The sequence below is a fragment of the Vespula pensylvanica genome, chromosome 3, assembly GCF_014466175.1.
Source record: "Vespula pensylvanica isolate Volc-1 chromosome 3, ASM1446617v1, whole genome shotgun sequence".
NCBI lineage: Eukaryota > Metazoa > Arthropoda > Insecta > Hymenoptera > Vespidae > Vespula > Vespula pensylvanica.
The window spans coordinates 6,060,975-6,074,400 of record NC_057687.1 but is presented as its reverse complement, the minus strand read 5'-3'; the positions used below and the strand labels follow the sequence as shown (position 1 = coordinate 6,074,400).

Genomic DNA, 13,426 nt, shown 5'->3' with positions numbered 1-13,426 from the left:
TTTTTTTTTTATCTTTCTTTCTCTCTCTCTCTCTCTCTCTCTCTCTCTCTCTCTCTTTTCTCTCTCTTAAAATAAAAGGAAAGAAAAAAAAGAAATAGAAAAATGAGAGGCTCTTCATCTCCTATTTCTCCTCCATCTCCTTTTTCTTCTATCGACGTGAGAACGTATTCGGCTGCGACGATTTATTCGGAATAATGGCAGGAAGATCCTTTGTCTTTTGGAGGGATAAGAGAAGGGAGAGAGAAAGAGATACCGCAAATGTTGACTCTCTCTCTCTCTCTCTCTCGACTAGTAGAATTCGCTAGATCGAACTGGGTCCACGATGGTGCACATAACCAGTGTTGTGCATGCTTTGACAAGTTTACGACGTTTAACGGGATGCAAATGCCTGTTGGAAGCACGTTCGCACGCGCGTCCAACCGGACGATAAAGAGTGCAATACACATGAGATGTTGGGAATAAAGAGAGAGAGAGAAAGAGTGGGTGAGAGAGGAAGAGAGAGATAGAAGAACGTCATTACACGATCGTACGTGAACTGTTAGTTTGGAAGGGGTGGTTAAAGGGTAGTAATAGAAGTGGGGGGATGGGGATGCCACCCTAATCCTCGTATAACGTCGAGGGGTGTCAAATGGGGTGTATGGGAGGGATGGGTTTGGGTGTTCTCTCGGTTAGACTGGCCCAATGCCAACTACCGGACAGTGAAAACGGTGTTTCAGCTTGCGATGTAATCGGTACATGTATTGTATATGTATATGTTTGTATATATAGATATCGTATGTATGTATATAGGAATATATATATATATAATATTGTGGCTTACGCACCCTTCCAATTCACATAACAAAAGCAAAGTACTTACGACCACCAGTTGCGGAGTTCCTTTCGTCAGAATTGCTATATTAATAGTAAATTGTTCTAAATCACTTTCTCCCCTCCAAAAGTTTGTTATTAATATTGAAATTACTTTTTTCAAAATTATTATATATATATATATATATATATATATATATAAATTTCGTTCTGAATTAGCTATTTCCTTCGGTCGATTTTACGTACCAACGAAGAGATGAGATAGAGAAATCTTTTTGGTGTTATAAAAAAAGGAAAATTAATTTGAAGCTCGATATCCATATTTATTTTTATTTCGAGATTCATACGGTATGATATTTTTTCATACATGAGAAATTACTCGGACGAATGTAATACTAAAATGATATTTTTATAATACATTTTATCCATCAAAAAGCAAATCTAGTTATTTTGATCAAGTTCTAACGTCTCAACGTCGCTTCAAATTTCGTTAGGTGTAGATCTTAGCGAGTATTTTAATGAAATCCGAGGTAGAAATTCGGCGAACTTGAATCGAGAGGTACGTTAGCTACTCCAAGAGAGAGGTGAGAAAGAGAGAGAACGAAAGAGAGAGACAGACAGACAGACAGTGAAAGAGAGAGAAAGAGAGACAAACAGAGAGAGAGAGAGAGAGAGAGAGAGAGAGAGATACAGACAGATAGACAGACAGACAGACAGACAGACAGAGAAAGAGAGAAAGAGACAAAGAGCCCTCGAAACCGTAGACAAATTTAGTCCTCGCTTCCTTGGCATCGGACAATTACTCCCAGCGTATCCGCAACACGACTATGAATTCCGCTCAAATTTCGACGCAGTTAGATGCTCAGGACGTAGAGCACAAGCTCTTGCAAGTACTCGCTACTACCTCGAAACATCCATCTCCTGCCCTAATGAGGAACAGAATACGCTATCTGTGAATAACTTATACTTACAAGCTAGATAGACCCTACGAATTCTCTTTGGATTATTACGATCCAGTCGTTTGTGGCCTGCTTTATCTCTTCCGATCTTATCCAACAACGATTCCCTATCAATCCTCTCGTCATTTGAAAGAAATGATAGAAAATAAAATCCAAGAATGTATTTACACAGAGTCTACAAAAATCGTACATAAATTAATTTCATGAATATTATATTAATTTAAAAATATAAATCTCATATTATTAGATATTTGATATGAATAATTTTCAAAAGTAAAATATTTACTTATTTATATTTTGGAATATTCTTATTTTCAAATTTAGTATAAGGAATATCAAAGGATACACTTGAACTCCCCTTTTACCAATGACGAGCAAATCGAAGCACAAATTCGTTTTTATCGTTTCGCTTTTCGACGAAAACCGTCTGTAGTCTATCTCTCTCTTTCATCCCTCTATCGAATCCATCTTCGTTACATCGTTGCTAGAAACGATACGATCGATATAATCGACGAGTTTTCTTCAAGCGACGAGTCTTCGTCTTTTACACTGAGAGAAATACTCTTCGTAGGAAATGTAATAAGAAAGAAGAAAAAGAGGAAGAAAGAGAGAAAGAAAGATAGAGAGAAATGAAGAGGAGAGTTACGTCGGGTGGTACGAAGCGATATCACGTATGTTTGGTGTCTTCTTTCCAGACAGAGAAAGAAAAAGAGAAAAAGAGAGAGAAAGAGTGAGAAGAAGGGAGAAAAGTACGATTTTGCTTGGCCGGTCAGACGTAAGAACGAACATCTCGCTTTTATTTCTGTCGTAGTTCCTAACGAGATATTGATACAGCAAGGAGACCAACCATAACTTTTCAGGACAGTCATCTCACACGTGCTTACCTATATATACGTATGGTATGTATGTATGTATGTATATATGTACATGTATACACGAATAAAAATGATGCATTTTCGACTCTATTTAACAATTTTTTTTTTTTTTTATAAATATCGTAAATGTGTTTTCATTATATTCTATTTCATGATTTATCCTAATATAAAACAAACATAATTTCTCGTATAATAATAGATTCTTTTTATTTTTAATTTACTCGTTATATATAATTTCATAAATAAACTCGAATATTAAATATTACTATTAAGTATTTGTTTTTATTAAAAATATATAAATATATTTAACGCGTAAAGTTCATCGGGCAGTATACACCACTGGTTGCTCATTGCAATATAGATATTGATTTTGGAGGCAGTAAAAAATTCTTGAACGATTAGAAACTAATTTGTCGTTTGAATATTTAAACAATTACAGATATAATTTATAATTAATGAAATAAGATGATTTATAGTAAGTTCATATATTCTTTTAGAACGATTCAAACATGATGCTGACTGATCTTTATGAAGAGCCACAAGATACAATAAAATACAAAAGTCAATGTGTTAAAAAGAAAATTTGATGAGAGAAGGAGAGAGAAAGATCAAACGGTAGATCCTCAGATCATTCTATACCATTTCAATCCGCTAACATATATATATATACAACCACACACACACACATACATATATATATATACATACATACATACATACAAATACACACTAAATATAGAATAGTCCGCAGCAGCTGTATGTCGTTAGACCGAGGATGGGCTACGGTAAATCCACGTTAGTATGTGTGGAGACTTGCGAAGGTAGCCCGAATAACCACCCTTCTTGTTCTCGAGCATCGTCCATAACATCGTTCCAGAGTTTCAGGACACTGGCGGACGACTTGAAAATTTATTACCAGGATATAAGGAGAGAAAAAGGCACAAAAAGGGAACGTATAACGAAGGACAGAGAAAGTTACGGATAAGTCGACATCTCAGTGATACACTTGCCTTGAAAACCGCGACCCCTTAACTCCCTAGGGACGAATAAAAACGGCGACTTTAAATTGTCCATATCGTTTAGTAAATAGATTCTTTAAAAGATGTGTAAACTTTTTATAAAAATCTTACGACGATTCAGAGACAATCGAAAATCTATGCTAAATATGTCAATAATAAAGTATTTAGAGATTGCATTTTTATAATGTAAAAAAGAGAAATAAAAAGTTAAAAATATAAACCATTAATAAATGATCGATTTAAAATCGAGAGACTCGGTACAGTGTAATGAGTATGTCATTTTCTGTTAAAATATAGATTACTACGTATTGCTTTTTAATAAGAATATTTGTATGTTTTATGTTAATTAAATGGTTCACATAAATCATACAGTATTGCCTCAGGTGAATCGACAAAAATGGACAACTGTATTTCGAGTACTAAAAACTAAATATTTTATTCATATTATCGATATTTGTTTCGATTCAGATTTAAAAAATTTTTTAATTTAAAAAATTATTATAAATCAGATTTTAAAGGATTATAAAATACAAATTTATATCCGAATTAGAAAAGATTTTTATAAAAATGTACAAACCGTGAGACAAAACAAACATAAACACGTAATATATATTATAAGTTATGTTATGCATTCTATAATCTTTACTTTGATATTTCACTGAACGCGCAAAGCATGTTAACCCAAAGGTGCAAGAAGCAACGAGAACGTTTTAGAAATTCGACGCTTGTTACGCAGTTTAAAATACTTACTCGCGAGATAAGATCCGAAATTTAAAGCGTCAAAAGGCAAGCGTAGCTTTGGGAGCGCTAATTTGCTTAACATTTGCTTAGATGTAGAATACAAAGTGTAAAAGAATCTAAACGCGACAGCCTGTGTCAAATTTTTAAAGAAATTTTTAATATTAGCATTTGCTATATTCTATTATAAATAATTGTAAATGATAAATAACAATTAGTTATAATTACAAAGTATTATTAATATGAGTTTTGTCGATATTAATTTATGTTAATTATTACACATATTTAAAAATATATAAATCGGAAATATTCATATAACAATAAATAAATTCGATTAAGTATGTAATTTCTAAAATTTGTAAGTACTCATTCGTAATATGTAACAAGATCGAAAGATATTAAGTGCTGCCCTCCAAAGAGTCAGAAACTATAAATTAAAAGAAAGTATTTACCGACGAGATAGCTTATGATATCCATATCTAAATATCAATATTTATCAAAAATGATAAGGTGAACGAAGACCTATAATCGATAATCTCAATGAAGAAATCAATTCATTTATACAATTCTCATTCATTCATCAGTTTATCAAACAATTCTAAATTACCAAATCGATAATATTATCATTAGGAAGTAAATTATCGATTTTAAAATAATGAGATAACATGCGACTTTAAAATGATATGATAACAGTTATCATATCATGATAACTGAAAAAGAAATCTTCTATAACCGATTAAAAAAATGAATCTATTATTGATAAAGCTCAATCGATAAACAGAAGTCTATTATTACTGGCCGATGAAACTGGAATCTACTATTATCAGTTGGTAAGACAGGAATCTACAATTCTATCGAATAGTTAACAAAACAACAATCTTCTATTGCCATGAATTCACGGTTAGTACATAACAAAAACACTCAATCGGTATGATCTTATTTTTTATCATCAGTCGGTAGAGTAAATTCTTATTTTTCCAATAAATCTACTTTTTTATCTTTTTTTTTTTTTTTTTTTTTTTTTTGATACTATAATAGAATACTATAAAGAAACCTAAGACATTTAATAAAGAAAGAAAAATTAGAACAATAACAATTATGCATATAACTTCACATCGAAGTTTTAATGTCTATCGTTCTTTTGTTTTGTTTCTCGCATTATACAATTATCGCTCTGACAATTTAATATATTAAAAAATAAAGATTAATTTTATTAAAAATAAAGATTAATTAATAAAGAAATAAAATGTATGTTAACGATAAATTACCGACACAAGATATATTGCTCTATCATGCGCAAAAGAGAAATCCTCTGGAAAAATTAATATATAATTTTCGTAATTTCTTCATGATTTCTTTTACAAATCCGAATGCTCAAAGATATTTACGCAGTTACACAGCAATATTACAAGAAAAATATCGACAAATTCAAAACTACAAAAATATAATTCATCCGTTTAGTAATTTTAGGTAAGAATAATAAGTCTTGTTATTTTTAAATTAATTTTAAATAAAGAAGATATAATTTTTTAATGTTCATATTTTATCATAGAAACCAATCGTATTTAAAATATTTCTCAGATATTATTGGGACATCTTGTTGACTGTAGGAATTACGATTATCTTGTTCTTAACACCATATCAAGCGGCATTTGGTATCACTCAAGATACTCTGATTCCAACGTTTATTAAAAATTTTCTGCTCCTCATCTGTTGCCTAGACATATTCGTTAATATATCTACCGGGTAAATATAATTATAATGAATCATATAAAGGTCATGAAATAGTTTATTTCCAAATGAAATAAATAACAAATAAATATTTATTTTTGTTTAGATACTACGACAGTCGTCAATCTATCATCGAGATGAAACGGAAAAAAATTATAAAACGATACATGAAACATGGTAGATTCTTTGCCGATCTTTTTGGCTCTTTTCCAACCGACGTGATATTTCTGAATATGTGGAATGAATACAAAGTAACTCGAAAAATTGTTTCTTTACTTTGTGTCTTTCGATCTTTTTCTCTTAAGACTTATATCAATAGATTAGCACTTACTAAATTAATAATAGTGTCTTATTACCGAAACTTTATTATATTCTTTTGGTTGATCATTTTCATTCATTGGCTAACCTGCATCTTTTGGCTGGTACCCATAGCAACCACTTCAATGAAACAACCAATTTATCCTAGAGAAGATTCTTGGATACATTACACCGATCTTTGGTATAAGTCCAAAGAGAAACAATATTTCTATTCATTACTGCTAACGATAGGAAATTGTTTGAGATCCGGATTCCTTAAAAATGATCAGCGAAATGTGCCTGATCTCTACGTAGTAATAATCGCTCAAATAACGGGTGCGCTAGGTATGTGGTTCTTTATAGCAAAATTGATGGAATATATGCAAGGAGCGCAATCTTCAAAATATAGATATCAAAGTGCCATTCGTCAATTGAAACAATACATGAGACACAAACAACTTCCACCTCGAATTCAGTATCGAATAATTAATTATTATGAATTTCGTTTTCAACATCGTTACTTTCGTGAATTTGAAATAGTCAATACGTTGTCATTGCAATTACGTCAGGAAATTATTATGCATTCTTGTCGAAAACTCGTAGAAAACGTTACTTTTTTTAATAATCTTCCATTTGGTATTTTAAATCGTATAGTAACTCTATTGAAATCCGAAATTTTCTTAACGAACGATGTGATCGTACGAGCGAATGAACCAGGTAATTGCATGTATTTTATTGGCAGTGGTACCGTAGCAGTTTATACAATGTTTGGTAAAGAAATTTGCCATCTTGAGGATGGCGCTTATTTCGGTGAGATTGCTCTCATAATGGAAGACGAACGTAGAGTCGCCAGCGTAGTTGCTGTTGAGATTTGCGAACTTTATCGACTCGACCGTGTCGACTTCGCTCGTACAATTCTTCCTTACCCTATATTGTGGGATCATATTAAGAAAACTGCTATGGAGAGACATGAGAGAACTATGATTCTTATAAATCAGTAATTTGTGTGTAACTTACAATATTTATTGTGTTCTTATAATTAATATTTCATACTTTAAGTTTACATATATACATAATTCCAATAATGTATCATGAATGTGACCATAATTTCAATTTAAAAATGTTACGTGTTTATATATATATTCGTTTTATGATATTAATATTAGTTTAAATCTCAATACAAAAAATGTGGTTTATTTTCTCAAACGATGAAAATTTTAAGCACTTTTCGGTAATGAGCAATACCACTTGTGTATATCAAATAGCTCAACAACGTATTCTTCATTACCGTCTCGATATCTTCCAGATATCTATTCTTATGATTATGCAACATGATCCGAAACATTCCATAGGAAGTATACGTAGATATTAAGTCGCTACCACATATGTGATACGAGTGAACTAATCATAATACAAAATCGTATCTATGACATAATGCAGTATTCATTTGTTTTCCAACAGCAAAAGAATTTAATTTTCATGATACTCCTTATCAACTTTCTATCCTTCCTCTTTTTTTTTACATTCGTAAAAATAAATAAACATTCGCGATATCGTATGATACTTTTGAAAGATTGCATTGGCGAAATAAATTAAGAATCACGAAGAAAAAGAAAAGATGAAGTTGGAAAGGTCCGTAACATCGACGTAGGTAACTTACAGAGTTCTAATTGCAGTCTCATTATCGAAGTCATCGCGGGGAGTCTCGGTGATGCTGAGGAGATGATGTATCTACCCTTCGGAACCATTAAGGACGTAAAAGTCGGGCCCTCGTTTATTTCTTTCGAGCGAGAAGCTTCTATACGGAAGCCAATGTGGGTACCAACGTAGCACGTCTTTTCTCGGTGTCGATGTGTACTAAAGAGAAAAAGTAAAGGAAAGACAGACAGAGAGAGAGAGAGAGAGAGAGAGAGAGAGAGAGAGAGAGAGAGAGAGAGAGAGAGAGCCAAGTAGCCTTCTCCACCCATCAAATCCATCATTTTACAGAGACACGAGACGCTCTATATAAACCGTTGGCAATATCATCACCGAGCAGCTTTTCTATATGGTACCATGAGACTCATATTCAGGAGGTAGTAGTAGGTGCTGTGCTGTTAGAGCGATAACCGTGTTCGCCACGCTTTTTAGACTCGCCACGGTCGACGAGGCATAAATACGTAGTACTTGCGCGTCGTCGAGTCTGTTAAAAAGCTCCTCCTTCTTCTCATCGTTCGTCGATACGGTAGGAGTGTTACGTACGTTTAGTATTATACGTGTCGCGTCCATCGAAAACTCGAACTTAGCTTTCTCGTCAACGATAATGACGTTAGAAGTAATTAAAGAAGAAGAAGAAGAAGAAGAAGAAAATGAAGAAAAAAAAGTAGGAGGAGGAGGAGGAGGAAGGAGAGCTTAGGGTTTGTCCGTTAGACTTGACATTCGCACGTAGAGATCGTAAGTAAGCGATTGGTTGAGAAGGAAATATCAAGCTGGTTGGTCGGTGCGAATGGCGTTGGCGGTGTGCCGTTGAGAGCCGCCCATTCGACGAAACAATGGTTCGCGCGCATCGACGCATGGGCAGAGAGAATACAGAGAGAGAGAGAGAGAGAGAGAGAGAGAGAGAAAGAGAGAGAAAGATAGAGAACGGAGGATGACAATGAAACGGTTAGGAGGGCTGGCCATTGTAATAGGCCGACGCGATGCGCCTGCTTGGTAGCTTCTATCCCTACTCCTATCCCTCTTTTACTATGGATGCGAAGAGAATAAGAGAAGAAAAGAGAGAAAGAGAGAACGCATTGTTATCAAAGAGAAAGCAGTCCAGCAACACTGCTCCTCGATTTGGTTCAGAGTGAAACAGAGTTATCGTACCTTTGAAAATGGAGAAGCGAGACGAAGATACGATAAGTATAGAAAGGGAGAGAAATAGTATGAGAGGGTAGAAGAGAGCACGTTGTGGCTATAGTTATGTGGCCACACCCCGCCGAGCCAGCCAACGAGCTCTCCGTCGAGCAACGACGAACCACCTGACCCCACAATGGGCAGATCCACTTAGAAAGTACGCGCGCACGATCTATTGTTGCACACCATGCGCACTTGAATGCCGTACGGAACACCGAAAGGGGGTTGGAAGAGCCATGTAAAGGGGATCGTTCATAGACACAAAGAAGAAGAAAGAGAGAGAGAGAGAGAGAGAGAGAGAGAGAGAGAGAGAGAATGAGAGAGAGAGTATATGTGGGTTTGCGCACACGTACGTACCACCGTCGATAGGTGTATAACGAATCGACAAGAAGAGGAGAACTTATTCCACGGTCACGCATTCTTCCTACCTAGATCCGGCTCGTTAACGCGATTAACGGAGCGTGAGTGATGCGCTATCGTGATACATCCATTGGAACGCGCATTCTAGGGGGAATACGTTGTCCTGGTAATTCGACTTTTACCTACCTTTTCAACATTCTTTCCTTGACGAGAGAACGAATTTTCTTTTTGTCATCAAACCTAACTATCTACGTACGAATAATTTTTCATTAAAAATTTTTTTCAATTTCCCCAGAATATTCTCGTTCCTGGATGACATAACTTGTTTCAATATTCGAATGTTCTTTTCTTCTCTTTTCTCTCTCTTTTTATTTTCTTTTTCTTTTTTCTCTTTTTTTTTTTCTTTTCTAATATACTTCGGTCATCAACCAACCGTATCTTGGGAAAAGATTCAGCTGTTTGCAGACGTATAGCGAACGTATAATGAAAAGACGTATAATGAAAAGAAAAAAAAAAGAAAAAAAAAAGAGATCCTAGAGATTTCTCTTTTTCCATGTCAATGTCTCGGAACACGAGGAATCTCGGAGTGCATCTTCGCGTTGCTGTTCGTCCAATAGACGGATACGCGGCACACCTATAGCGACACAAAACCCAGCGACGGCGACCCTAGGCTCTGCTGCCTTCTCCTCGGCAAGAGCGGGTCGATACTCGGCAGGCCAGCACCCTCCCTCGGAACCACCACTCGCCCCTCATCTCTCCCTTTCTCTTTCTCTCTCTCTGTTCCCGCGCAACCCCTTCCATACCTCCGCCCACATACCCATCTTCACCCTCCATCGTAGAGTTCTCTCGTTCCTTTTGCCACCTTCCCCCATCTTCGTCCTGTTTCTCCTCCGACAAACCGAGCACATCCACCTTCGCTCTTACCTACTCTCTCCGCTTCCACCTACGTTTCCACCACCTCTTACTCTCTTCCATTCTCTTTCTCTCTCTCTGTCTCTCTTTTTCTCTTTCTCTGTCTATCTCTGTCTTTCTCTTACCCTTCTTGATAGCCTCGTCCATAGGTGTATCGGTTGATTGATCGTTTATCGATACGAGAGACCACCCTGCTGAGTCCTACCTTCTCTTCCTCTTTTCCTTCAACTCTTTCTCTCGCTCTCTCTCTCTCTCTTTCTCATCCTTTCCAGTTACCTACCCCATAGTACGCGCATTGCACATTTATAAGGACGCTGAACACAAGTCGTGTGTGCCATCTTTCTCTTTTACCTATACTTTCTCTCTCTCTCTCTCTCTTTCCCTCTCTCTCTCTCTCTCTCTCTCTCTCTCTTTCTCTTTTTCTCTCTTCTCTTAAACCTCCGTCATCCTAGCCCTTATTCATCCCTCGAAACTCGAACGGCCGCCAACGCCTGGCCAACGGACCCGTCTGGATTGGTTTTGTGTTGGAAGGACCATGCTCGATTGATGTCGGTGTGTTTGTAAGCGCACCGGGCAACATCAATGTTTCGACTCGGCCGCCGTCCGCCCCCATTATTTCATCCCCGTCGACCTCTACCCTCTCTCCGTTATCCTCTCTCCCTCACCTCTGCTACTACCTCTTCCCACTCTTTTCCCTTATAGAGAATCTATATACGTATACAAACGTAGAAGGTATATGTACTACTCTCTTTCTCTCTTTCTCTCTTTCTCTTCTATCACCAACACACACAAATTGTCGATCCCAATGCAGAACCGATACTTATTTATATGGGCTTCCGTTTACCATTCACTACATACGTAATTTAACCAACGATCCTGTGCACTTCTGAAAACGCTTTATCAATTTTTAACGGCGATACAGATTTATCAACGCTTGTAGTCTTTTCTGTATGTTTACATGTAAATATGCACCCAGATTATATAATACCTTATTCAATTGACACAGTATAATCTTTGTACACAAATGATAAAATTTAAAGCTTATTTTTCATTTCGATTTTTATATATACAGAAGATTATTAAATAATTTCGATCATTTCATGATACATTTCAAAACCTTATAAACAAGTAGAAATGTCACAGTTTCGATATTAATGAGTTTGAAATTCTTTGATCGGTTGTACAGGTTCCAAAAGGATGTCGCTAGCACCCGAATGGTGTACTACCCTAATCGAGTGGCTCCCAACCGTGACGTTGCATTACGGTGTTGACTGTCCGTCACACATCCCCGAGCTCGAATGACGACGTTTATAAGGTAGTGTCAACAACGGTGGGTAATGATGTGCGGTCCCTATACTCGCCCACCAGAGGAGTTTAGCAGCGGGTGGTCGGGCACCCGCAACGTATCATCCCGTCACGCTACATTGAACGTCATTGTCCGAACTAAAGTCGCCGTTTATCGCTCAACGACCAATGGCATGCGGATGTGGCTATGCGTGTAACCGAACGACCTCTTATATTCTTCCTTATTCTTACAAAAAGTTGGTATTCCTTTCAAAAGTGTTCGATATTTACGTAAATTTTAAGCAGTCGAGAGAGTTTCAGATTGCACGGGTTGAAACAATTTTATATCGATTATTTTATGTAGATATGTATATATCATCATTCTTCTTTTTTTTTTTTTTAAATTTAAAAGAGCATATATTAAATTATTGACCACAGTAGTTATCTCCATAATTTTATAGTCAAATATACGATTATTATTTATCAAAATATTTTTTTCTTCTTTTTTTTCAACTTTTTAAAAAATATGTAATCATTTCGAGGAAATAAATATTGATCGTACGACACTCTTTAAAACAATTCTTACGATCTTCGTAAAGAATTTCACAACATCGTACCGTTAGTCTTTACAGAGGCGTTACAAAGAGAGTAGATATATAGAAGAGGAGAAGGTTAGCAAGAGCTGACAAGGGTCGCGTGACGCTTGATCTGCATAATTCGAAGTCGCTTCGTCTCTGCAGTCACCCTCGTGATTTAACGAGATTAACAATGAACGGAGGGACGTTTCTGCAATTCACCTTGGTGTTACACGACCAACGCTCGATCATCTCTGTATCGTCGAGGTATTCGTTGCAACGAGTCGTGTTAAGGAGGGATATGACTGCTGAGTGATTTGCAAAATCGACCTAACGTAGACTTCGAGTCTTTACATATCTTCTCGTAGATGTTCCGAATATTAATCATGGCAGTGTTACCAATTACATCGTTAAACGAATACATTGGATTACTTGGCATATATTAAGAATACGATAATATTATAATTTGATCGTTTAAAAGTAATAGAGACAAAATCTTTTAAAGAACAATTTCCCGAAGCAAAAGAAGAAAAAGTGTATCTGCTGTCCCTTTTTTTTATTTCTTTCTCTCTCGATTCGGATTACTTTCATTTCACGTAGACCATTTCATCGCAAACTCGGTCCGAAATTGCTCGTGGAGTTATACATATCTCGGTACGTTCTCAATGGACGTTTCTCGTCGTCGGCAACACGAACGAATGCATCAGAAAGGGGTTACCTACCCAGAAAATTCATAAACTTCGAAAGGTTTCTCCCTGGTCTTTCTACCTCTCTCTTTTTCTCTCTTCAGTTCTTTCTTCGAGAAGTCGGCGTATCGACGTAAATAATGAAAGCGGACAAATATACGCGCTACTCTTTAGAAACTATGACTTGCAGTACTAAAGGCCGCGCTCGAAGCGCGCGATTCGCTGCGTTACAAATGAGCAAAGTTTCTAGACGGACTCGTTTAGCTCGTTATCTGGCTCTTCTAAATGACTTTCCCTTCGTAAAAC

General features: G+C 36.1%; 1 protein-coding gene across 1 annotated transcript; it reads left to right on the top strand.

Annotated features, from left to right (window-relative positions):
• Nucleotides 1-646: 646 nt before the first annotated feature.
• On the top strand, nt 647-7,506 carry LOC122627539 (potassium/sodium hyperpolarization-activated cyclic nucleotide-gated channel 1-like). Its single transcript, XM_043808700.1, has 6 exons — nt 647-731; nt 1,305-1,369; nt 1,665-1,762; nt 5,794-5,871; nt 5,983-6,147; nt 6,239-7,506. The coding sequence occupies exons 1-6, from the start codon at nt 647-649 to the stop codon at nt 7,428-7,430; spliced, it is 1,683 nt and encodes a 560-aa protein (XP_043664635.1). The 3' UTR covers nt 7,431-7,506.
• Nucleotides 7,507-13,426: the final 5,920 nt, after the last annotated feature.